Below are 24,111 nucleotides of genomic sequence, written 5' to 3'. Positions count from 1 at the left end.
TCACGAATATTATCGCTAGATATGCAAATGATTTTTTTTCTCACCCACTCACGTGCGAAAATTTTAGACAATTCTGTGCACTATTCATAATAAGAATCTTGAAAGACAATGTAGATAGACGCGCTTATTAATAGTATACTCCCTCTTCTCTACAATCGTACCAAAGTCATCAGCTATAAAAATCGGTCGGATGATATCCTAAATAAAAAAAAGGATCAAGGCAATTCAGAAAACCCCCGAAAGAAGAGTAAAAAGAGATTAAAAACGGCGGATGTTTCCGCTACGTCTTGAGATACAGGTGTCCATTACGTTCCTCGGCTGATTATTTATTTTATTTTTTATAGATATACTTATTTTGACCAGTGACATGAAACTTGGTATCAGACCTCAGTGAATGATAGTCTGATTAAAAAAGAAAAAGAATCAAGGCAATTTAGAAAACCCCCGAAAAAAAAGTAAAAAGAGATTAAAAACGGCGGATGTTTTCGCTACGTCTTGAGATGCAGGTATCCATTACGTTCCTCGGCTGATTATTTATTTTGACCAGTGACATGAAACTTGGTATCAGACCTTAGTGAATGATAGTCTGAATTAAAAAAAAATCAAGGCAATTTAGAAAACCCCCGAAAAAAAAGTAAAAAGAGATTAAAAACGGCGAATATTTCCGCTACGTCTTGAGATACAGGTATCCATTACGTTCCTCGGCTGATTATTTATTTTGACCAGTGACATGAAACTTGGTATCAGACCTTAGTGAAAAAAAAAAATCAAGGCAATTTAGAAAACCCCCGAAAAAAAAGTAAAAAGAGATTAAAAACGGCGAATATTTCCGCTACGTCTTGAGATACAGGTATCCATTACGTTTCTCGGCTGATTATTCATTTTGATCAGTGATATGCACCTTGGTATCAGACCTCAGCGAATGTGATTCGGCTCGTCTAGTGATACGTCATTTATCGAAGAAGAGATAACAGGGAGATTTCCCTCTACCAGGAAACGGCCTCGGGTAGGAGCTCGGGATCCTTGAAAGGAAATAAAAGAAATGAAAAAAAAAGATAAAAATGTCCGCGATTTCTTCGACCTCGCGAGCCGTTTAATCCGCCCCTGTTGCTCCTTCTGGGAATCTAAGGAGGGCTTTTCTTCTCCTCTCGGGGTGGCCCCTTCGCTTTTCTACGCCTCGAATGTCACGTTGATCCGCGAGATATGATAATGGCCGAGGAATTCAGGTGATAACGGCTGCGATCTTTATAAATCGAGGTACCGAGCCCGGGCGATCGATCAGTTCTTCGTCCGCCCGGTATCTGAATTTGGCGCCGGGATAATATTCGTTTCCTTATTGTACCGGTGTCGCTTTAATTAGCGGTCTGGGAGGCAGGGATTATGGGAGGCAAGTATCTATAAGCATTTCAAGTTCTTTAGAGAGGCCCCGTTTACGATGTCGCCATTTTAAAGCGGACCGGAAAGCAAATTTTAGGCGCGCGAGGCGCCGCCATTTTATTTTTGCAGTCGCACGCGTGGCACTCCGGAAACGATTTCCATCGAAATTTCACACCGTTTTGTGCATTATAATGAAAAATAGTGATGGAATTTTGAGTAATTGGTAAACCGTGATTAACTCACCTGGGGAGAAGTTAGTTTTTTAATTCCAGTAGCGTCAATTAGTGTATTAGTCTGTGCTCGCCTCGTGGGCTCTTCTATTATATTTCATATTAACTCCTACTTATTATAATTACGCGAATTGTTTGCGAGGTCGTTGATCATTTGTGAGTACTGGAAATCTTTGCGGCTTAATTTCCAAAGAAAATAATCGCGCGTTTTGTCTTTCAAGACTTTCGCCAACTCGCAAATATTATTCGAGGATGCAGTGAGTTCAAGTATACCTTTTTTGTTTTCGTTTTCCCACTCCGTCCCGGCTATCTAAATTCGAGGAATTATTTTCAAAATCGATCCGCAGAGATGTTTGCGAAGTTTAAATAAGGACGCGAGTATCTGTCGGGTAGATCGAGACAAGGATAAGAAGATAAATCTGCATTTGAGTCTCGTTGACGGCGTCGAATTGCGCAGGTGGAATTAATCTCGATATTCAAAGACAGGCATCGTGCACTTAGAGCAATTAATCATTTCTGAGCTGCCGTAGTCTGCGGGGGTAATCAAAAGAATTATTTATCGCTGTTGTGTTTATGAAATTGTAAGAAATGTGAAAATTATTTATTGCAGAGAGTCACTTGGTGACAACCGTATTGGCAGTGATCGCTGTCATCGGTGCAATTAGTGTTTCTGGACGCGAAGAGGATGTCGTTATAAGAAGGGAATGCCCCAAAGTGGATCCAGTGAACGCCACTCACATACCGCACGAATATGATTGCACGAAATTTTATACGTGCTTCCTGGGGAAGAAATTCCTATCGGACTGTCCGTTAATGAATAAGAAAGGGAACAGATTGCACTTCAATCCAATATTGGAAGTGTGCGACTGGCCCTGGAGAGCTGGCTGCGAAGGTGGAAGTCCTCCGGGAACTACAGAACTTCCGCAGATACCGACTGACGGTTCTACGACTGGATTTACGGAGGAACCAAACAGCGAAACTCCACAAGAACCTTCGACGGCAGAACCTAGCACTAAACCAAGTACTGAGGCACCACAAGAGCCTTCGACAGCAGAACCCAGTACTAAGCCTAGCACCGAAGCACCACAAGAGCCTTCAACGGCAGAACCTAGCACTAAACCTAGCACCGAAACACCACAAGAGCCTTCAACGGCAGAACCTAGCACTAAACCTAGCACCGAAACACCACAAGAGCCTTCAACGGCAGAACCTAGCACTAAACCTAGCACAGAAACACCACAAGAGCCTCCGACGGCAGAACCTAGCACTAAACCTAGCACAGAAGCACCACAAGAGCCTTCAACGGCAGAACCTAGCACTAAACCTAGCACCGAGGCACCACAAGAGCCTTCAACGGCAGAACCTAGCACTAAACCTAGCACCGAGGCACCACAAGAGCCTTCAACGGCAGAACCTAGCACTAAACCTAGTACAGAAGCACCTCAAGAGCCTTCGACAGCAAAACCCAGCACTAAACCTAGCACCGAGGCACCACAAGAGCCTTCAACGGCAGAACCTAGCACTAAACCTAGCACAGAAGCACCACAAGAGCCTTCAACGGCAGAACCTAGCACTAAACCAAGTACTGAAGCACCACAAGAGCCTTCAACGGCGGAACCCAGCACTAAACCTAGCAAACCAAGTACTGAAGCACCACAAGAGCCTTCAACGGCGGAACCCAGCACTAAACCTAGCACCAAAGCACCACAAGAGCCTTCAACGGCAGAACCCAGCACTAAACCTAGCACCGAAGCACCACAAGAGCCTTCAACGGCAGAACCCAGCACTAAACCAAGCACCGAAGCACCACGAGAGACCACAACTATTGGAGGCTCATCCGAATCGTCCTCGTCTTCGTCTTCGGAATCATCCACCGAGGAGGCCAGCAGCGAGTCGACCGAGGACTCGATATCATCCGAAAACGGCGAAAGGACCACCGAAAGTGACCAGGTCGACGGTTCGGTCACCACTCCGATTCCGGACGTGGATTTCGACGTTTCCTGCGGAAACGGCGACTCCTCAAAGACCGTCCTCCTGCCTCACGAGAGCGACTGCCGCTTATTCTACATTTGCTCCAACGGCAGCAAGATTCTCCAGGTCTGCCCGAGTGGTCTCCACTTCAACGAGGCGGCCCAGGGCTGCGACCTCCCAGAAAACGCAGGGTGCGATGTCGTCGTCACCGTTCAACCTACTCCTGACCCAGCCCCAGGTTGGGTCGATCTTCCGGCCACCTGCGTGACGACGGGACCCCAGGCTCGCGTCCGCATCCCTCACGAGTGTTCCTGCGACAAGTACTACCTCTGCATAAATGGAAGCCTGGTTCTCCACACGTGTCCCTCGGGAAAGCACTTCAGTCCCAAGTTGCCCGTCTGCGATTGGCCCGAAAACGTTGCATGTGGCTCCAACCCTTCCGATGGCCCCCCCGGGTCCAGCACCGCAGCTCCCGGAGGGGATGGAAACGGCTCGGGCGAGAGAACTACCGAGTCCGATGATCCCGAGGGAACTACCGAACCGGCGAGTGGAAACGAGACCGACGCTGGCGAAACTCCTGCTGGAGGGTCTACGGAAGGAACTACCGATGGGGGTTCGAACGGGTCAGGCGAAACTATCGTCGATCAGACCACGCAGGGAACTACCGAGAGCGACAAAGACGAGCCGGACGGCCCAGCTACTGTGAGCACCACGACGACGGCGTCTTCTCCCCAGGAGTGCCCGCAGGGCCAGGCCGGAGTCGGTCTCCAACTACCGCACGAGACCAACTGCAGACTCTTCTACAAATGCATCAAGGGCAGGAAGATCTTGCAGAAGTGCCCGCACGACTGGCACTTTAATCCTAGGACCAGGAAGTGCGACACGCAGGAAAATGCGCAGTGCTCCAAGGGCTCGGGATCCGAAACTACTGCCGTGACTGCTGCTGGAACTGATCCGAAACCTACCCCGAAGCCTACCCTGAAGCCTACCCCGAAGCCTACCCCGAAGCCTACCACAAAACCAACTCCTACCCTCACCACAACCACAACCACGCAGCCTACCACAAAACCAACTCCCACCCTCACCACAACCACAACCACGCAACCTACCACAAAATCAACTCCCACCCTCACCACAACCACAACCAAGCAGCCTACCACAAAACCAACTCCCATCCTCACCACAACCACAACCAAGCAGCCGACCACCACGAAACTACCCGTTAATACCGACGACTTCGACAACGACAGTGACGAGGATAAGGACAACAGTGATGGTCCTGGAGACGGCACTTCCGCCCCTGTGACCGATGATTCGGGCTCCAATACCGATTCACCTGTCACGGAACAGGCAACACCAGGCAATCCTGGTCCTCTCGGCTGCGTGGGAACCTGTCCTCTCCGCGACCCCGAAGATTACACCGTTCTCCTCCCCAACACCGACTGCACGAAATTCTGTAAATGCAGCAACGGAGTACCCTACGTCTACGTCTGTCCCGCTGATCTGCACTTCAGCAGGAAGTTGAAGGTCTGCACGTTCCCACAAACCGCCCAGTGCATTCCGGGGAACACGGAACCCCCTGAAGACGAGCCGCGCAACGCCTATTCCGGGTTCCTCAAGATGTTCGGCCTGTAAACGGGACGGGAGATGACGGAAAAGGACACTAACTATTGGGGTGGCAACTAAATGATTGCGGATCTTGTCGATAGATGGTATTAAAAATCACTTAGTTGACGACCCAATACTTTCCGCATCGCGGATTTTACCCGGTTTGTTGTCGGAGACCGCTGTGTGTTGTTCCTCTTCGGGGTGCGCGGCTTTGCGCGTGCGCACGCCAGTTGTCATTAGCACACGTGATACATGCTCACGCTCGTAGCTCTGATAGTTGTCGCCTATTAAAGTCCATACTTTAGACACAACTTACATCCACATTAATCAGGAAACTCGGTAGAGTTTCGCGACAAATATACACGTACATACGTTGTATACATCGTATTTATGAACAGATAAGGGGGGTAATAGATTGTGAGATACGTTTTAATCAAAGTAAGTTTAAATGGGAATGAAGAGGTAGTCGAGGCATTTATTTACGGCCCTGTTCTAGTCGTTGTTTTGCGGAAAATTTTAAATAATAGTGCTTAATGTTTTAAAATGGCGGACTTGGGATGGCTGGAAATGTCTGACTCTTTTTCTTTTTCTTGACGGGGTGCATGATTCCAGGAGAACAGTAAGACTGAAACAATAAACTGAGGTGGTTTTGGAAACTTGAGAAAATGATTCAAGAACCGACGATACGAGCTTTCGCCGAAAATTTTCGGTCAAAAGGACACGAAAGTGAAATAATATTCTCAAGTTTGGAAAATCAGCTGATCTCGTTTTTATTTCAGACTTGCCGTTCCCCTGATATCACGTACACCGTGAGAAAAAAAAGACGGTATTTTCCAACCTTTACATGGCTGCTACTTTGAAACATTCACAAATTTTCTTTTACCTTAAATTCTTCTTAAAACATAAAATAAAACAGCATAAATAAACTTTACCTCTTCGTTTCCCTTTAAACTCAGTTTAATTAAAATGCATTTCCCAAACGACTAATCCCCTTAAGGTGACATAAAAGTGGCGTCTAAGAGACCAATTGTTTATAAAATATGTCTTTAAATTAGAGGTACCGAAGCGTTTGAAATTTTACCACGTGAATATAGAAGCCCTCAAGAAGGTCCTGGTACCCATGGAATTTCCTTCTTTTTAATTTCTTTATAAAGTTTTTTAACATTGTATTCAATAATTAAATTTTAAGAGGGTTAGTACTTTCCGCAGGACCTTCATATATATGTTATGAAATTTTAAACGATTCGGTACAACTAGTATATAGAAAGGCTCCATAAACGATCGACCCCCTAAAGTGCTACTTTCATATCGCCTTAAGAAGATATGAAAGTTTCATCACAGAGTTATGGTTTATGAAACTTTTATCCGAACTGGGTTTGATGTATACCTTTTTAATATATATATAATAACCCTTTCACATCTCCTTAAAGCGATATGAAAGGGTCATTCTATATATATTAGGTGTACCCATAAGTAATTGCTTATGAGTACTCTTAATATATGAAACGTCAAAATATTTATGAAACTTTTCTCCAAAGTGGGTGCATCGAATTATCTAAAACTTTAACACGTGATTGTGGAGGCCCTAAGGAAGGACGCGATGCTCGTGAAATTTCATTTTTCGAACACAAAATGTCTTTCTTTGGTTCTTGTCCAAAATACAATTTTTTAATTTTTTTTTTTAGAAAAATGAAATTTCGCGAGCGTCGCGTTCTTCGTTAGGGCCTCCATGATCTCGTGATGAAGTTTCAAATGATTCAATCCAATTTGGAGAAAAGTTTAGTAAATATTTTGACTTTTTCGTATGTATATATGATACTTTCATATCACCTTAAGGTGATGTAAAAGTGGCATCGAAGAGGTTTTGTTTATAAAACTTTTCTCCCACCTCGACTTACCGAATAGTTTGAAACTTTACAACGTGAATGGGGAGACTATAAGGAAGGTTCTGAAACTCATGAAATTTCAAATCTTTTCAAATTTGTTTATAGGTATTTTAAAAATAGTTTATAAAAAATGTAATTTCGCGAGTTTCTGGACCTACCTTAGGGTCTCCATATTCACGTTTTAAAGTATGAAACGATTTGAGATACTCAGTTCGTATAAATGTTTTATGAACGATTGAGCTTTCGGATGCCACTTTCACATCCCCTTAATAAGAATATAAAGGCGGGGGAGGGACTCGACGAGGATTGAAACTCGCAAGCAGGCATGGTGGTATATTAAAGTCGGTGCTTTAAGTACAAGTAAGACCGGAGTGGCGCATAGGAGGGGTGCTAAATATCGTCAGGGCGATCCTGAATAGCTACTGTCAACGCCGGTAATTAGCAATCCGCGATTGTACGTCCGCAAAATAAAGAAGGAGAAAAACGAAAAAAGGACGAGCCGAGTCTCTGGCGCCGGTCGCGAAGTCGCAGTTCTTCGCTCGAGGATCCTCCGGGATGGCCTAGGACCTTCACGGCGATGATGAAGAGGTCGTCTCGGGATATATTCGGGATCGGGAGCCGAGGGAAGGCCAGTGGCGGCCTTTATTGCGCCTCGTCGTAAAACTTATCCATCTCCTCGTAAAGGAGATTCGAGGACCGGGAAGGGCCTCGAGGTTCCTGTCGGAACTGCTTTGGAGGATCTTCCTCCTGGCTGAGGTCTCCCCGAAGACGCTGCCCTTCGGGACAGCCCTCTACTCGCCTCAAGGCGCCCAGGAACCCCCGGATCTTCTCCCCGGGGAAGTCCGACCCTGAAGACGGGGCAGACGTCGGCGGTGCCCTCTTCCCGTACCTGAAGAAACAGTCGGATTAAATTTATACCGCTTATTAGCGAGCTTGGTTTTTCTTTTCTTTTGTTCTCTTCCCCTTTTTATTGTTACCGAGATATGACGTTATGCACGCGGCATCCTGGGGATCGATATGATGAATGACGCTGCCATTGCTATCTTAGGAAGCGATAATCCTAATTTGTCATCAATTCCTTTCTTTGTTTACTAGATTTTCTAGATTAGTGCCGTAAAGACAAAGGTGAGGCACTCTAGCCCTTTGGGCGCTAAGTACTTTCGGCGTATGGGCGAATTTCGTCAGGGCGTGCTAGCGATATTCGACCAAACGTCGGACGCACATATGCGTCGACAGCGCTCAAAGGGNATGTTAATAAGTTAAAAAATATAATTTCTCTATACGCGTATAAATTATTGAAACTAAATATGTCATTGAGATTTTCAAGAAATAGTTTCAAATATTTTCGAAAGAAATCTGCAAGACACCGTAAAAAATCTGTCGCTTGAGATATTCAGCAAAGATTACAAAGAAATATTTAGAAATTATTCTATGCTACTAGGGCACTTTCATATCACCTTAAGAGAGAGATGAACAAATATGAGATTATTAACCGTACTTGGATGTTGCATCGAGATTTTACGGAAGTACCAAGCACTCATGTTGCATTGTATTTCCTGTGTAAATATTCCCAAATTTACGTTAACGAAACGTATCCCCACGGATGTGTAGAAAATCCCAGCTTTACGATAACGCAAGGGTTAAAATCGATTGTATGGATAACGTTAACAAAAGGGTTCTACAATTAAATTCCAGCCGTCTTGTTATCATATGCCAAGCAAAAATCGAGGGTATAGAAATTCTTACGAATTTGCGTTAACGAAACGTATCCCCACGGATAACGTAAGGGTTAAAATTCCCTGTATGGATGAACGTTAACAAAAGGGTAAAACAATTAAATTGCAGCTATTGTTATCATACGCCGAATTTATAGTTAATCGGTTTCTTTTCTTTCTCCATTCTCGGTTGATCGACACAGTTTACTTGTAGAAATCACTTCTTTCTATAAAAGCTAAATGAAAAGAAGCGATGAAAATATTAACTGTGTTTATAAATTCTTAGAAATTTAAAGCTCCAAATGTCAGGGTGACATTTCCGATATGGAAGTACGTTACGTTATGTTGACAGAAGGCAACGCAGTTAAGATCGTCTCGATTCCAAGATTAAGTGCAATCGTCGCGTCACGATTGCAGCGTTAATCGGTATTAGTACTTTGACGTCGACCTCGGTCGGAATCGCAAAGTCGCCGGAGTTCGACTTTGATCAGGAAGTTCCGAAGATAACGTCGAACCTGGCCTTCCCGTTCAGGGAATAGTAATCTCTGACGAGGTCGAGATATCTCCTGAGTTCCTCGGCGTTGGTGAAGACCTTCGGCCTGGTCGGCCTCGCCATTGGCTCCGGATCGGCGTACGTCAGGATCGGGACTATCGACATCGAGACCAAGAAGAACCACGCCAGGGGACAGGAAAAGCTCTTTGCATACATCCTTGGACCCTGAAAAGACAAATCTTGAATTTTTCTCTTGAACAAGGAAACTCTGATGCCGTTTCCACCCGACCGACAAAACCAGTGCCGGTTTTTTTCGATGGTAATAATGTAAATAAATGAAAGTTACATTGTTCTTGGCAGAAAAGTCGGTGTCGGTTTCTTTCGGTGGTAATCATGTAAATGAATGAAAGTTACGTTGTTCTTGGCAGAAAAGTCGGTGTCCGTTCCTTTCGGTGGTAAGAATGTAAATGAATTAAAGTTACATTGTTTTTGGCAAAGAAGTCGGTGTCGGCACCGGTTTTTTCGATGGTAATAATGTAAATAAATGAAAGTTACATTGTTCTTGGCAGAAAACTCGATGTCGGTTTCTTTCGGTGGTAATAATGTAAATAATTGAAAGTTACATTGTTCTTGGCAGAAAAGTCGGTGTCGGTTTCTTTCGGTGGTAATCATGTAAATGAATGAAAGTTACATTGTTTTTGGCAAAGAAGTCGGTGTCGGCACTGGTTTTTTCGATTGTAATAATGTAAATAAATGAAATTTATATTGTTTTTGGCAGAAAAGTCGGCGCCAGCACCGGTTTTTCTTACTGGTAGACCCTTCCCGACGATTTACCCTACCGCGGAAAGAAAACGAAAAAACGGATTGAGAAAGGGTATCGTTTGTATTAAAAATGGGGTGCAACGACAAACGCATTGCCAATGTAAGACATGTGACGTAGGACTTTGGGTATACCCGTGCTTTGAAGCTTTTCATACGAAATTACACGATTAAATTATATTTTCTAGCTGCATTATAGATAAATTTATCTTTTACCCGTTATGCGTTAGTTTTTTGCTATTTAAATAAAGCGTTAATAATTGACCTCACATCCCTAGACGTGAAAAGATACGTTCTCTCGGCAGTGAAATTTAAGGGCGTCTTCGTTGGGATTGCCCCGTACCGAGGCAGCGTTTCTACGAGCGAAGAGGTTTATATCTAATCCTTAATTTCTTCTATTCCTTCCTCCATGAATGTACATTTTTGATTTGAGTTTCTTATTTGGGGTATTTAGGCTGGTTTTATTTGTCCCTTTTTGTGGAACAGGGGAACCGTTCGCCGAGAAAAAGGGACTTGGCGCGGCGCGAACTTCTGCCAGATTGACCGTGATGGACTAATGTCGGTACGAGCAGCCCCTAACTTTACCATCGTCCAATCGAAATTGACTTCGGAGGCTGAGTTGATTCGCATAAACTTTGCCTCGCCTCCTAACGGGCTCTCCTACGTGCTCAAAGCAGCTAAAGCGGTTCCTCCCGTCTATGTACCTCGGTATGCGTACCTACATGTATGAAATCATGGTTACCCGGAATCACTATCGTATGTACAGGTCTCGAAATTCTGCCAAATTTTCAGTGAGGGGGACGATCGGTTCTCTCCGACATCTTTATTTCCGAACGTTGCCACCGCGAGGCGCTGCGACTCGGGAAGGTATTGTTAACCGTTTAAGTCTCAGGGATCATTGAAAAATCAGTGCCGAAAAATGCCGAACAGCGCAATACCACTGTCTTAAGGTGATATAAACGTGGGATATATTGTTACCAAAAAATCTAAATTTTCATAAAACTTTTCTCTAAACTGGGTGCACCGAATTATTTGAAACTTTAACAGGGGATTATGTAGACTAAGGAAGAACGCGCTGCGTACTGTTTTTTTTAATCATGAAATTTAAACAGTACAATCGCGCTGCTTGGGACTGAAACTCTTTTTCAAAGTTACATAAAATTGTAATAGTCAGTATCATACAAGCCTTGAAAGCCAGGAGGCGACCTTGAAAGCCGAATTATTAAAAGAATTGTATTTCCTTTCCTGTTCAATTTGCCAAAATTCAAATCGTCGTGAGGTCTTGCATGACATGAAATTATTTTTAAGGCGGCTCCCTTCCAAAATTAGACCTCGATGTTTAAATTTTCAACCTGCTTAGTGCAAACAGTTTGACGGAAAAGAAATAGCGGAATGTGTAATCGATTATACCGTAGGCGGGACTCGTTTGGTAAAACAGCGCTCTTATACATCTCCCTTAACTTGGAGTCGAAAGAGGTCTTTCATGCATGCAGATGCAGAGCATTAGATCACTTCGCGTGGGGTAAGTAAGACGGCATTCAAGGAGAATCTCCTCGATTGTTATACGACATTGTCTTTTCTCGCATTGTCGCGGGCACGAATCCTCGTTTATTACCGAACAAACCATTCTGAGGTCGGAATGAATCATTCATCTTATCGTCTGCGACATTAATTCTTATTATTAAACGCACATCTTACTCACTTAAGGGGATGTGAATGTGGCATCCGAAAGCTCAATCGTTCATAAAACTTTTCAACGAACTGGGTGTCTCAAATCGTTTTATACTTTAAAACGGGAATATAGAAACCCTAAGGTAAGTCCTGAAACTCGCGAAATTTCATTTTTTATAAACTATTTCTAAAATACCTATAAACAAATTTGAAAAGAATTGGAATTTCATGAGTTTCAGGACCTTCCTTATAGTCTCTCTATTCACGTTGTAAGGTTTTAAAGTATTCAGTAAATCGAGTTGGGAGAAAAGTTTTATAAACAAAACCTCTTCGGCGCCATTTTCACATCACCTTAATGTTAATAAATTCAGAATTCCAAGTATTTCAAGTCGATGTAATAAAACGCGGGATAACTAATCTTGACGTTGTGATAAAAAGTTATTAATTTCTTCTCAATCCCTTCACAGAGAGAAATTGCCTAGAAGAAATGTAGTAACAGTTGAAAACTCCATCGTAAACAATATACTATATGGATATGATTATATCTATACTAAGATATAAAGACATCTCGAAATTCATTGGCTCGATTTCAATCGATTTTTTACAGATATGTTCCTTATAATCTTGTGGACTTTGTTTTATTGCTCTATCACATCAAGATGTTTATTGACATTAACAAAAATGTCAATTCCGTGATCTTAGAGATATTTACTGTTATTATAGTATTACTATTACTATAATCTCTATTCTGTATATTGTATTATATAGTAATGCAATCGAAATTATAAGATGAAAGAAGATAAACACCGAGCTTAATGGATATTAAATTTATATAGATGGGATCCGTACTACGATTTGAGTATGACTACTTCTTTTAACTCGCAATTTTAATTTTAGCGTCAAAGTCCCCCTTTTATTTTTAAGGTAATATGAAAGGGCCATTCGATATATATAGAACGTGAAAATATTTATAAAACTTTTCGCCTAACTGGGTGCACCAAATAATTTGAAACATTAACACGTAATTATAAAAGCCCTAAGGAAAAACGCGATGCTCGTGAAATTTCATTTTTCACAAAAGAAAAAATAAATGTGCTTTTGGTTCTAGTCTAGGCGAAATAGAAAGAAATTTTGTTTGAAAAATGAGATTTCACGAGCATTGCGTTCTTTCTTAGAGCCTCTATAATCACGTGTTAACGTTTCAAATGATTCGTCATACCCAGTTTGGAGAAAAGTGTTATAAATAATTTGACGTTTTTATATATAGAATGACCCTTTCATGTCATCTTAAGCATTTAAGTCAAATGTTTAAATCGAGTTTATTTATCAAGGGTGACTTAAGTAGGTGTCCAAATTACCCCTAGTAGCATAGAATAATTTCTAAATATTACTTCGTAATCTATACTAAATATCTCAAACGACAGATTTTTTTAAAATTTCTTGTAGATTTCATTCGATGATATTTGAAATATTTGTTGAAAATCTCAATGACATATTTAGTTTCAATAATTTATAAACATATATAGAGATTATATTTTTTAATTTATGAACATATAATAAAAATACATTTCTTTTACTTCACGATTATTATCGGACACTTTATTTGATATCAAAAGAGACAAGAAATTGTTATAATGTGTTCGTTCCGCTATTTCATTATAGGAGCAAAACGCGTGATTTTCATTTTAAATATTTTTAAAACGTTTATAACGTATTCGGCAGATAATATTTTAAAAAATACTTGCATTAAAATGAAACGAAATGTTTTGTATATCTGGTAGAAAAATATTATGAAAACACGTGGAGCCAATATTATATAAATATTATAGGGATAATATCCTAAAGTAAACGTTTTGCAAATATTTCAAATGTCTGCTAAATATTTACAAAATGTAGGATATTCGTTAAATATATTGAAATTATAGGACACATATTTTGTGCCACTAGGGACGCTTTGAGTCAAGGTAAGCAATGTAATGATTTGTTGGAGTTCTTTTAAATGACCTAACAAGGGGAAGTTGCTTAAAATAAGCGGAGTGAAAATTGAGGGGGCGGACACGGACTATTTATTACGGAGATAGGCGATATACCACGATTTCGCCTGAGAAACCCCCGGGCTCAGACGAGAGGTACTTCGAGGAATCTCCGCACCAGAAATCCGCTCTTCAATTTTTATCTCGGGGATATTTAACAGAGGGAGTAACTCCGGTTTCTCGTGAGTTTCTGATCCCTCTTCCGGATGAGATAGCGAAGTTACAGCGATCGATCGAGCCCGCGGGGTTGAAACACCTCGATCGGCCGATACCACCTGTTACACATATTTCCTAAATTTACTGCCGTTTAATAAGGAACATAAGACTACTCTAAAAATAAATATTTTGATTATTTCTGTAGGGACCATTTAATGATCAAGGAAACTCACGCGAAACTTAATACTAATTCAAACATTCGCAACATCCCTAGTAGCGCAAAATATTTGTCCTATATTTTCTATATATTTAATGAATATCGTACATTTTGTAAATGTTAAGCAGACATTTGTAATATTTGCAAAACGTTTACTTTAGAATATTATCTCTATAATATTTATATGATATCAGCTCCATGTGTTTTCATAATATTTTTCTACCAGATATACAAAACATTTCGTTTCATTTTAATACAAGTATTTTTTAAATATTATCCGCCAAATACATTATAAACGTTTTAAAAATATTTAAAATCAAGTTCACACGCTTTGCTCCCATAATGAAATAGTGGAACGAAAATATTACAAAAATGTCTGGTTTTTTTTATATCAAATGAAGTGTCCGATAATAGACGTGAAGTAAAAAATGTATTTTTATTATATTAATAAGTTAAAAAATATTTCTTTATATGTTTATAAATTATTGAATCTAAATATGTCATTGAGATTCTCAACAAATATTTCAAATATCTTCGAATGAAATCTACAAGAAATCTTAAAAAAATCTGTCGCTTGAGATATTTAGCAAAGATTACAAAGAAATATTTAGAAATTATTCTATGCTACTAGGGTTAATCACGCGCCGACGCCATCTTGATTTTCTCCATCCAGCAGATGAGACTAAGAGGTTTCGCTTCTTTGCGAAATATCATCGTTTCGCGGAACTAATTATCTGACATTTTTCAATCCTCACCACAGCCTGATTAACTTCGACTAGAAATGACCGCGATAAATCCCGGGGAGTAATATTTCTCTGCCACGTAGACTCAACTGTACTTGCGACGCCCCGATGCACGCCGTCCGCCATTTTGGTTTTCAGCCCCAGCGCAGCGTTACATGCTATTCCTCGCGATTATCGCGGTTTTTCGGACCCTGAGGCTCTCATTTAACAGCGATTGTCCATTACGCGTAGGATCGTGCATTGTTTTCACCAAATCGGGTTATAAGTAACGCTGGGAGATATGGCGGGGCTAAAATTAGCCCCGTAAAGTGTCCCGTGCGCAGTCGTCAGCCATTTGCGCATCGACGTTACTCTTAAGATGAAGTGAAACCCCCTTCAAATCAGTCCATTTGAATACAACACTATTTTTTAAGGGTATTAGACCAAATTGTCCGAAACAGACACATCACTCCTGATCATCTAAGAATTGTCCTGACACATTTAAAATTTGGATTTTTGGAACAAATTTTTTAACTTGGCCCAGACCAGAACCAAAATGGCGTCGAGCTCTCATATTTCGATCAATATACAATTATCAAAGGTTCTGATATGAGAATCGAAAGGGTCAGGACAATTTTACGACAATTTACAACACTCTGGTAATCGATAAACTCGCATTTGAACGGGATAAAGGCAAAAAAAGTGTTGTATGCGCTTCTATGCTAAAACGACGGGAATACGAGGTCTCGGAGTGAAAATTTAATTGACCTGGAAATCACAAATGGCGCCGGGGATCCCTCTGCAGTCAGTTAGGCCTCCAGAAAGCATGAATCCAGAGGATTTCTGGAGTTTTACTTCGATTTCTTTATAATTATTGTACGAAAACGACAGGTGGAGTATGCCATTTGGTACAATACCCAATATAATTCGACACACCTGTCAATATAAAAACGAACATCGGTAACGTACGTATTCAGAAAAATCTTCTTTATCGACGTCGATCAAGTTCCTCTACGTGTTTCACTTCACCTTAAGAAGATTCGGAAAACTCGAGGCGGAGGGAGTTAACACCAAGGTGTCTTGTCGAAATTAACGATTCCTTTTTTACAGCCCGTTAAAGCGGAGTTATCGGCTGTTTACACGTGGCCCCGAGAGATCGCGAGTTAGGTCGCAGCCGCGGAGCTCTCATAAGGCGTGCACACGCCGAAGCGGCCATCTTCTTGCACGAACGATGCCATTCGCCTTAGTTTATCCGAGAATTGGCCATGTAGAGCATAAACCGCTTTGCGAAACCTTCCAGAACCAACTGCAGGCTGCCCACGTGGCAGAGTTCATTCTCGACATGTCTACGGGCGAGTTAATCTCTTCCGAGGACGTTTTTCCTTTTTCCAAGATGGCGGCTTTTAGTTGGTAAGGGCAAAGAGTCTCCCTACAAGTAAGATATGATTGTGATTTTCTGTAACATGTGAGGAGACTTAGAATCGTTTAGGTGAAGTGAAACCCCTCTCAAATCAGTCGATTCGAATAAGACACTTTTATTTAAGGGTATTCGATAGAACTGTTCAAAACTTTGACACATGACTCGTAAGCACCTAGGTATTATCTTGACATTTTCAAAATTTTGACTTTTTTTATAAAAATTTGTTGACAGCCTAGAACAGAACGAAAATGGCGTCGAGCTCTTATATTTTGATCGATATACAATTATTTAAGGCTCTAATATGAGAAACGAAAGGGTTAGAAGAATTGTACGACGACTTTATAATACTGTGGTAATTAAGAAACTCGCATTTGAATGGGATAAAGGCAGAAAAGTGTCTTATACGCTTCTATGCTAAAACGATGGTAATATGAGATCTCGGAGTGAAAGTTTAGTTGTCACTGAAATTACAGATGGCGCAGGGGATCCCTCTGTAGTCAATTAGAGCCTCTAGAACCATGAATTCAGAGGATTTCTGGAGTTTTACTTCGAGATTTTTATGATTATTGTTATATGGGATTTATGATTATTGTACGTAAACGACAGACGGAGTATGCCATTTAGTATAATACTCCTACTTCTTTACTTTAGTATAATATAATTCGAAAGAGCTGTCAATATTAAAACGAATGTCGGCAAACTAGGTGTTTAGAAAAATCTCTCTATCGTAAATGTCGTCGAGTTTCGATAATACTTGATATTAATTACTCATAGAGTACAGTACAGTATTATAGAAATTGCTCCCTAGAATATAATAGTATTGAAATCAATTTCACGGGGAATTGCATAAAATTACCACGAATTTCGCTCATGCACGTAAATACAATTAATACTTTCTACATTATATTCTTAGTTTAGACAAATTTAGACTTTAAATTAGTAGCCCAATTTAAAGTCCAGAAAAGTTCAGGGTATTTATAATTTAATCCACTTTCTAAGAAGCTTAGTGCATTCACTGAGCTTTAGGTATCAACAGGTGGTAAGTACCGCCATTTTCGCCCGTTTTGATTTTTGAAACTTTAATGGTTCTACAGTCCGAATTTTCCGTGAAATTATAAAGAGAAAAGGAAAATCAAGGTTTACAGGAAATTGTCACAATTTTTTAATAATTTTACCAAGTTATTAAATTTCTATAACACTGTAATGTCTTCAGCAGTATGTACGAAAAACATGTTAAAAAAGAAAAAAATAATTGCAGCTGTTTTGTTTTCTTAGGTCATGCGATATTTTACCGCATATACAAAAAGTATCTTAAACGTATCGATTGAGTTTAAAACAGCTTCCTTTTCTATAAAAGATAAGAATTGCTGATAAAGAGAACAAATAAATATTGTATAGGAATTAAAAAAGTTAGGATTTACTATTAAGATCTTAATTATTTCCAGGGATTGAAGTCGTTAAAGGGAATAGTAACTAATAAGCCGCAAAAAGATAATAAGTATGTAAATGTTTCACTTTTCGATACTCTTAACACACTTACTTAACATGCAAACTCAAATGTACTATCATACTACATACAACGTTTCATATAAATAATTAACACCTAAATGTATTTGTGTAATAAGTGCAAAGAAATTGTTTACGCGTTTAAACGAAGAAGGGGTACATATTTTATTTTTGTATAAATATCTATCAATTGAAATTGAACCTAGTTGAAGGGTAAACTGTTCAAACGAAAAACGAGATTATTTAGGGAATGGATATTTCCAGGGCGTGCGTACTTTCTATAAATATCTATAACATGAAATAGAACTGAAGATGAAGGTAAAAGGGTTTTAAAGGAGCGTAATATAAAATATTTACGAAATATGAAAATTCCAGAATTCACAAAGTTGACTCTTTTAGATGGATACATTTGATAGGGGAAATGTAACAATTGGTGGCAAATTTTCTCAGGAGGCGAAGAATTTCAAGTCTTACGAATGATGCGTCGAAACTTTCAAGGGATGAAACTACGAGAAAAAAAAAACAGAAAGAAAAAACATTGAATATTTGACGGATTCATTACTGGCTCGAAGTGATATCCAGGAGACGAAGATCTTCGAGACATTGACGAGCGATTGTCTCTCTCTACCCTGATAAACATGCTCATGTCAATTTGCATACTCAATCATTGGTTATTTTGATGCCACAATTAATTGCAGTAAAGTTACGTTATCTGTATAATATCACATTCAGCATGTAAGTTAAGTTAAAGAAAACTATAACGTAATATTACATCCAATTCGAGTGAAAATGCACTAATACGGTAAATATCCAATGTTACGTATATTTATACATTTTATGATTTGTAATTTTTCCATTTTACGTTTCCCTATGTAAACCTTCAGTTATGAGGTATGTAAAAATGTATGTAAATTTCCATCGCTTTTTATCAGTGTACATGTCCAAAGTCGACATCTATCGATATGTTTCTAATGTATTCAAATACGAAGCTCTTGAAATGCTTTTCAAATTAGTTTAAACATCGATACGTTTAAAAGAAAAGCTCGCGATGCAATGTTTTATTTCAGGATGTGGAGGAGAAATATATGCAAGGACCTTTAGGGGGCGAAGAATTCCAAGGACTTATGAGCGATGCGTCGAAATTTTCAGGGAATGAAAACGGCGAAAGAAATACAGCAAAACATGAACAGGAACCATAATACAATTTCCAGACGATACGATTCCATTTCAATATTGGCAGGTTTTTAAAGAAAAGCTCGCGATGCAAGGTTTTATTTCAAGATGCGGAGGTGAAATAAATGCAAGGACCTTTAGGGGGCGAAGAATTCCAAGGACTTATGAGCGATGCGTCGAAATTTTCAGGGAATGAAACCGGCGAAAGAAATACAGCAAAACATGAGCAAAAACCATGAGACAGTTTCCAGACGATACGATTCCATTTCAATATTGCCAGGTTTTAAAGAAAAGCTCGCGATGCAACGTTTTGTTTCAGGATGTGGAGAAGAAATAAATGCAAGGACCTTTAGGGGGCGAAGAATTCCAAAACTTATGAGCGATGCGTCGAAATTTTCAGGGAATGAAACCAGCGAACGAAGTGCAGCAAAACATGAACAGGAACCACAAGACAGTTTCCAGACAATACGATTGCATTTCATTATTGACACGTTTTAATGAAAAGCTCGCGATGCAACGTTTTGTTTCAGGATGTGGAGGAGAAATAAATGCAAGGATCTTTAGGGGAAGAAGAACTTCGAGGCTCATAAGCGATGCGCCGAAACTTTCAGGGGATGAAACCGGCGGAAGAAATGCAGAAGAACATGCGCAAAAACCATAAGACTATCTAGAGGCGATATCCAAGAGAAGAAGAACCTTTTTGAGACGTCGATGAGTCATATTTTAAGTGTCTCGTTTAACATACGTACTCTATACAAATTTGCGTTTACAGAAACGTCAAAGGATTTCCGTCTGAAGATTCGCAGTTACCGAAACGTATTTAATGCATTCAAGTACGAAGTTCTTGAAGTAATTTTCAAATCAGTATAAAGGAAACATTGGCACGTTTTAAAGAAAAGCTTGCAAAGCGACGTTTTATTTAAGGACAAAGGGAAGTAGAAGCAAGGACATTTGGGGGGCGAAGAATTCCAACACTTACAGGTGGCGCGTCGAAACTTTCAGGGGATGAAACCGGCGGAAAAGGTAGAGCAGTATATGGAAAAATTGCCCAGGAACCACGAGACTGCCTCGAGGCGATATCCAGGACACCAAGGACCTCTTCGGGACGTTCACGGGGTGTAGATGAAGCGATTGGTCTAACGCACCCTGGTGTATATATACCCGAAGAGTCGCACCCGCCAACGCGCCCCCCGGCTGCGCTCAGGATCCCGCGATTGCGTTTACTCGCGCAGATCACTCTCCGAATTTCCCTCTCCCCCTTTGTCAGAATTTTCGATTTCCCCGAAACTTCGACTCCCCATTTGTCGCCTCGGATTGCTTAAGCTCAAATTTCAAGGAATTTTGAAGGATTTTCAAAGATTTTTAAGAATTTTTAAAGAATTTCAAAGAATTTCCATGAATTTCTTTTAGATTTGCTCCCTAACAGAAAGGAACCCTAGTAGCATTAGAATAATTTCTAAATATTTTTTTGTAATATTTNGAAAACACATGGAGCTAATATCATATAAATATTATAGAGATAATATTCTAAAGTAAACGTTTTGCAAATATTTCAAATGTCTGCTAAATATATACAAAATGTACGATATTCGTTAAATATATAGAAAATATAGGACAAATATTTTGTGCTACTAGGGAAATGTCTCATGGCGTGTAAGTGCATACTCTCGAAGTACACATAAGGCCATTCGACTTGTTTACCTTTAATTATCATAAAGTATATCTTGAGTATACTTTATTTAAATGGGATGCATAATGTGCATGTTACAATTACCTATTAAGACGCGGTTCTATTCATTTAATTATGAACGATCTAACGAGGAAAGCTGGATAAATTACAATACTCCGAGGGTATATATTTGCGTAATTGCATTTGTTTTGAGAATTGTGGAGGTTTAAAAAATATTTCTTCTACGCGAGTTTTAGTGAAATTAGGGTGGATTATTTGTGGCCTATTAAGTCGCGGTTCTATTCATTTAATTGTGAACGATCTAACGAGGAAAGCTGGATAAATTAAAATACTCCGAGGGTATATACTTGCGTAATTGCATTTATTTTGAGAATTGTCGAGGTTTAAAAATATTTGTTCTACGCGTGTTTTAGTGAAATTAGGGTGGATTATTTGTGGCCTATTAAGTCGCGGTTCTATTCATTTAATTGTGAACGATCTAACGAGGAAAGCTGGATAAATTAAAATACTCCGAGGATATATATTTGCGTAATTGCATTTATTTTGAGAATTGTCGAAGTTTAAAAAATATTTCTTCTACGCGAGTTTTAGTGAAATTAGTGGATTTGTTGTGACGATAGCGGATTAAGTATCTGGCTATGTAATAATTCTGCATTTTTCTTTCCCGTTAAGCTTTTTTTCTATTGATTGCTCGTAAAGTCAATGTCAAAGGGAACATTTGACAGACGACCGCGATACGCGGGTAAATCGTGCGCAAAATAACCGACTTGAGCCATATGTTCGTGTTTGAACGTCTCCGACATTGATCTCGAGAATCCTCGCTGATTCAGATTCAGATAAACCATGGTGCCCGATTTTTCCGGGTTTTCCTCGGCGGAAAAGGGAAATGCGGTGGAACTGTGAATCTAAGGGGAGAACGAGTTATTTCCCCTTCCTGTTCTATATTAATTTAATTATTAAAATGTGTAATTGTTTAGTGGAAGCTATATTTGCATTTCATATGTGTGCTACATACGTATGTATAACATTATTCAATAAATGCACAATCCATGTATGTAGTATACATATGTATGAAATATAAATATATTTTCGTGAGGGGAGAACGAGTTATTTCCCCTTCCTGTTTTATATCAATTTAATTATTAAAATGTATAATTGTTTAGTGGAACCTATATTTGTATTTCGTATACATTATCCGAAAAACTCCAGGACAAAGAAGATTCCTTTTCTCTTCTTTTCCCAACGTCGGAGGAAGAGATGCAAGTAGGAGAAACGCTAGATGTCGATCTTCTAGAAAAGAGAGCTGCTCTTCTCCAGAAAGCAGAGAACGATAAAAAGTCGCGCTTTCGTATCACCTTAATAAATTCTTTTTTTTTTTTCGAAATTACACGGCTCGCCGTTATCCGAAGAACTCCAGGAAAAAGAAGATTCCTTTTCTCTTCTTTTTCCAACGTCGGAGGAAGAAATGCAAGTCGGAGAAACGCTAGATGCCGATCTTCTAGAAAAGAGAGCTGCTCTTCTCCAGAAGGCAGAGAACGACAAAAGGTCGCGCTTTCGTATCACCTTAATAAATTCTTTTTTTTTTTAATTACACGGCTCGCCGTTATCCGAAGAACTCCAGGAAGAAGAAGATTCCTTTTCTCTTCTTTTTCCAACGTCGGAGGAAGAGATGCAAGTCGGTCGAAGAGAAGAAACGCGAAGAACTCCAGAAAAAAAGAAGATTCATTTCCTCTTCTTTTCCTAACGTCAGAGGAAGAGATGCAAATCGGTCGAAGAGGAAGAACGCGAGATGCCGATCTTCTAGAAAAGAGAGCTGCTCTTCTCCAGAAGGCAGAGAACGATAAAAGGTCGCGCTTATGGCCTTACGATAAGTCGAAGGGGAGCTTCCTTCCGGGTGTCTTGTCTAATTTACGAGCGTTTACGACTAACCAAGCGATTCTTATCCTTCCCGCTAACCTGTTTGCTCTTGAAATCGGCGAGAATGGCGATTATCGATAGGCGAGAGGCGTTAAGAGCCCCTCGTAAGCGTTTGGTCGAAATTCCCTTTTCCGGAGGGGAAGAAATTCCGAGGAAATCCGGAAGTATTGTCTCCCCCGAAAATGCCGCCTCGTTTAATTGTTAATAATCGCGGGGAAGGTTTACGCGACATATGCGCCTGTAATCGCTTTATCTGACGCGGATTGCGCTTATCTATCACGTGCTATCCATAGCGGCTTATGAGTTTTCTTTTTAATTAGGAATTAATCACTCGCAAAGCGACACGATTGGAACGTGACGCGGCGCTGATTATATTTGCAATTTCTAATATGTTTAACATATTTAAACGTGGATTCAAATCGCATTTACCGTGATTCTACAATTCTTCCGGAAGGACTTTTTTGTATAAATCGTTCGTTTCAATGGTTGGGAAAAATTTATTCACACTGTTACGTATTAAATGATATAATATTCAAGATGGCAAATTTGGATCTGACGCGCACGAATCTTTAGAAGTAATTGTTATTGCGATATCGCTCATAGATTTTAGGACGTCAGGGACATTTTCCTCAATTTCTTCAAAGACGAACTGCATAATTGCGATACTACTCTCGAAGGCTTAATAAATTAGGGTGTAATCAAATAAATATTCAAGATGGCCAATTTGGATCTGACGTGCACGACTCTTTAGAAATAATTGTTATTACGATATCGCTCATAGATTTTAGAACGTCAGGGAAATTGTCCTGAATTTCTTCAAAGACAAACTGCATAATTGGGATTCTACTCTCGAAGGCTTAATAAATTAGGGTGTAATCAAATAAATAATCAAGATGACATATTTGAATCTGACGTGCACGACTCTGTAGAAGTAATTGTTATTACTATATCGCTCATAGATTTTAGGACTTCAGAGACATTTTCTCAATTTCTTCAAAGACGAACTGCATAATTGCGATACTACTCTCGAAGGCTTAATAAATTAGGGTGTAATCAAATAAATATTCAAGATAGCAGATTTGGATCTGACGTGCACGACTGTTTAGAAGTAATTGTTCTTACGATGACGCTCATAGATCTTAGAACATCAGGGAAATTTTCCTGTATTTCTTCAAAGACGAACTGCATACTTGAGATACTACTCTCGAAGGCTTAATAAATTAGGATATAATTAAATAAATAAATTAGTAAATAAACGAGCGAATAGCAGAATGTATTGTCGCAATCTTGTACAGTCAAGAGGCATTCTTTGGAATGTTCCAAAATTGATGAGCGATGGTACAGGTACATCATTGTTATTATATATTACACGAGCATGGCCAGTAATAATATGACATTTATTCGTACTATTAATTGTGCTTTTCTTTTTTAATAGGAGAAGAGAACATTCTTCATTTGCTTATAATGCTTCAGGGTAGAATGCCCATTTTATTGACACGATTTCAAG

General features: G+C 39.9%; 2 protein-coding genes and 1 long non-coding RNA gene across 4 annotated transcripts; 2 read left to right on the top strand and 1 right to left on the bottom strand.

Moving 5' to 3' along the window:
- Positions 1 to 1,262: 1,262 nt before the first annotated feature.
- LOC105702535 (mucin-2) lies at positions 1,263 to 6,104 on the top strand. 2 transcript variants are annotated; one of them, XM_023432621.1, is made up of 3 exons: positions 1,263 to 1,387; positions 2,218 to 3,189; positions 3,250 to 6,104. In XM_023432621.1, exons 1-3 carry the CDS (start codon positions 1,381 to 1,383, stop codon positions 5,211 to 5,213), a joined length of 2,943 nt encoding a protein of 980 aa, XP_023288389.1. In that variant the 5' UTR covers positions 1,263 to 1,380; the 3' UTR covers positions 5,214 to 6,104. The 2 variants fall into 2 exon arrangements, with proteins under 2 accessions (XP_023288389.1, XP_012285596.1); XM_012430173.1 differs by having other exon boundaries at positions 2,218 to 6,104.
- Positions 6,105 to 7,714: 1,610 nt separating this feature from the next.
- Positions 7,715 to 9,496, bottom strand: LOC105702531. The gene is made up of 2 exons (XM_012430169.1): positions 9,303 to 9,496; positions 7,715 to 7,961 (listed from the first exon to the last, which is right to left on the bottom strand). Exons 1-2 carry the CDS (start codon positions 9,494 to 9,496, stop codon positions 7,715 to 7,717), a joined length of 441 nt encoding a protein of 146 aa, XP_012285592.1.
- Positions 9,497 to 16,157: 6,661 nt separating this feature from the next.
- Positions 16,158 to 18,730, top strand: LOC105702536. The gene is made up of 3 exons (XR_001104298.1): positions 16,158 to 16,308; positions 17,764 to 17,816; positions 18,275 to 18,730. It is a non-coding gene; the product is annotated as an uncharacterized LOC105702536 (long non-coding RNA).
- Positions 18,731 to 24,111: the final 5,381 nt, after the last annotated feature.

This window comes from Orussus abietinus, unplaced genomic scaffold (assembly GCF_000612105.2).
Source record: "Orussus abietinus isolate OABI.00-Male unplaced genomic scaffold, Oabi_2.0 scaffold362, whole genome shotgun sequence".
NCBI classification, from domain to species: domain Eukaryota; kingdom Metazoa; phylum Arthropoda; class Insecta; order Hymenoptera; family Orussidae; genus Orussus; species Orussus abietinus.
This window is presented reverse-complemented; position numbering and strand designations above follow the sequence as displayed.

What these genes read in the sequence shown, in the direction of transcription:
- LOC105702531 (XM_012430169.1), bottom strand. Translation starts at nt 9,496, where the DNA reads ATGTATGCAAAGAGCTTTTCCTGTCCCCTGGCGTGGTTCTTCTTGGTC. An exon ending in TCCCTGAACGGGAAGGCCAG is followed by an intron (nt 7,962 to 9,302) that starts GTTCGACGTTAT and finishes CTGTTTCTTCAG; the next exon opens with GTACGGGAAGAGGGCACCGC.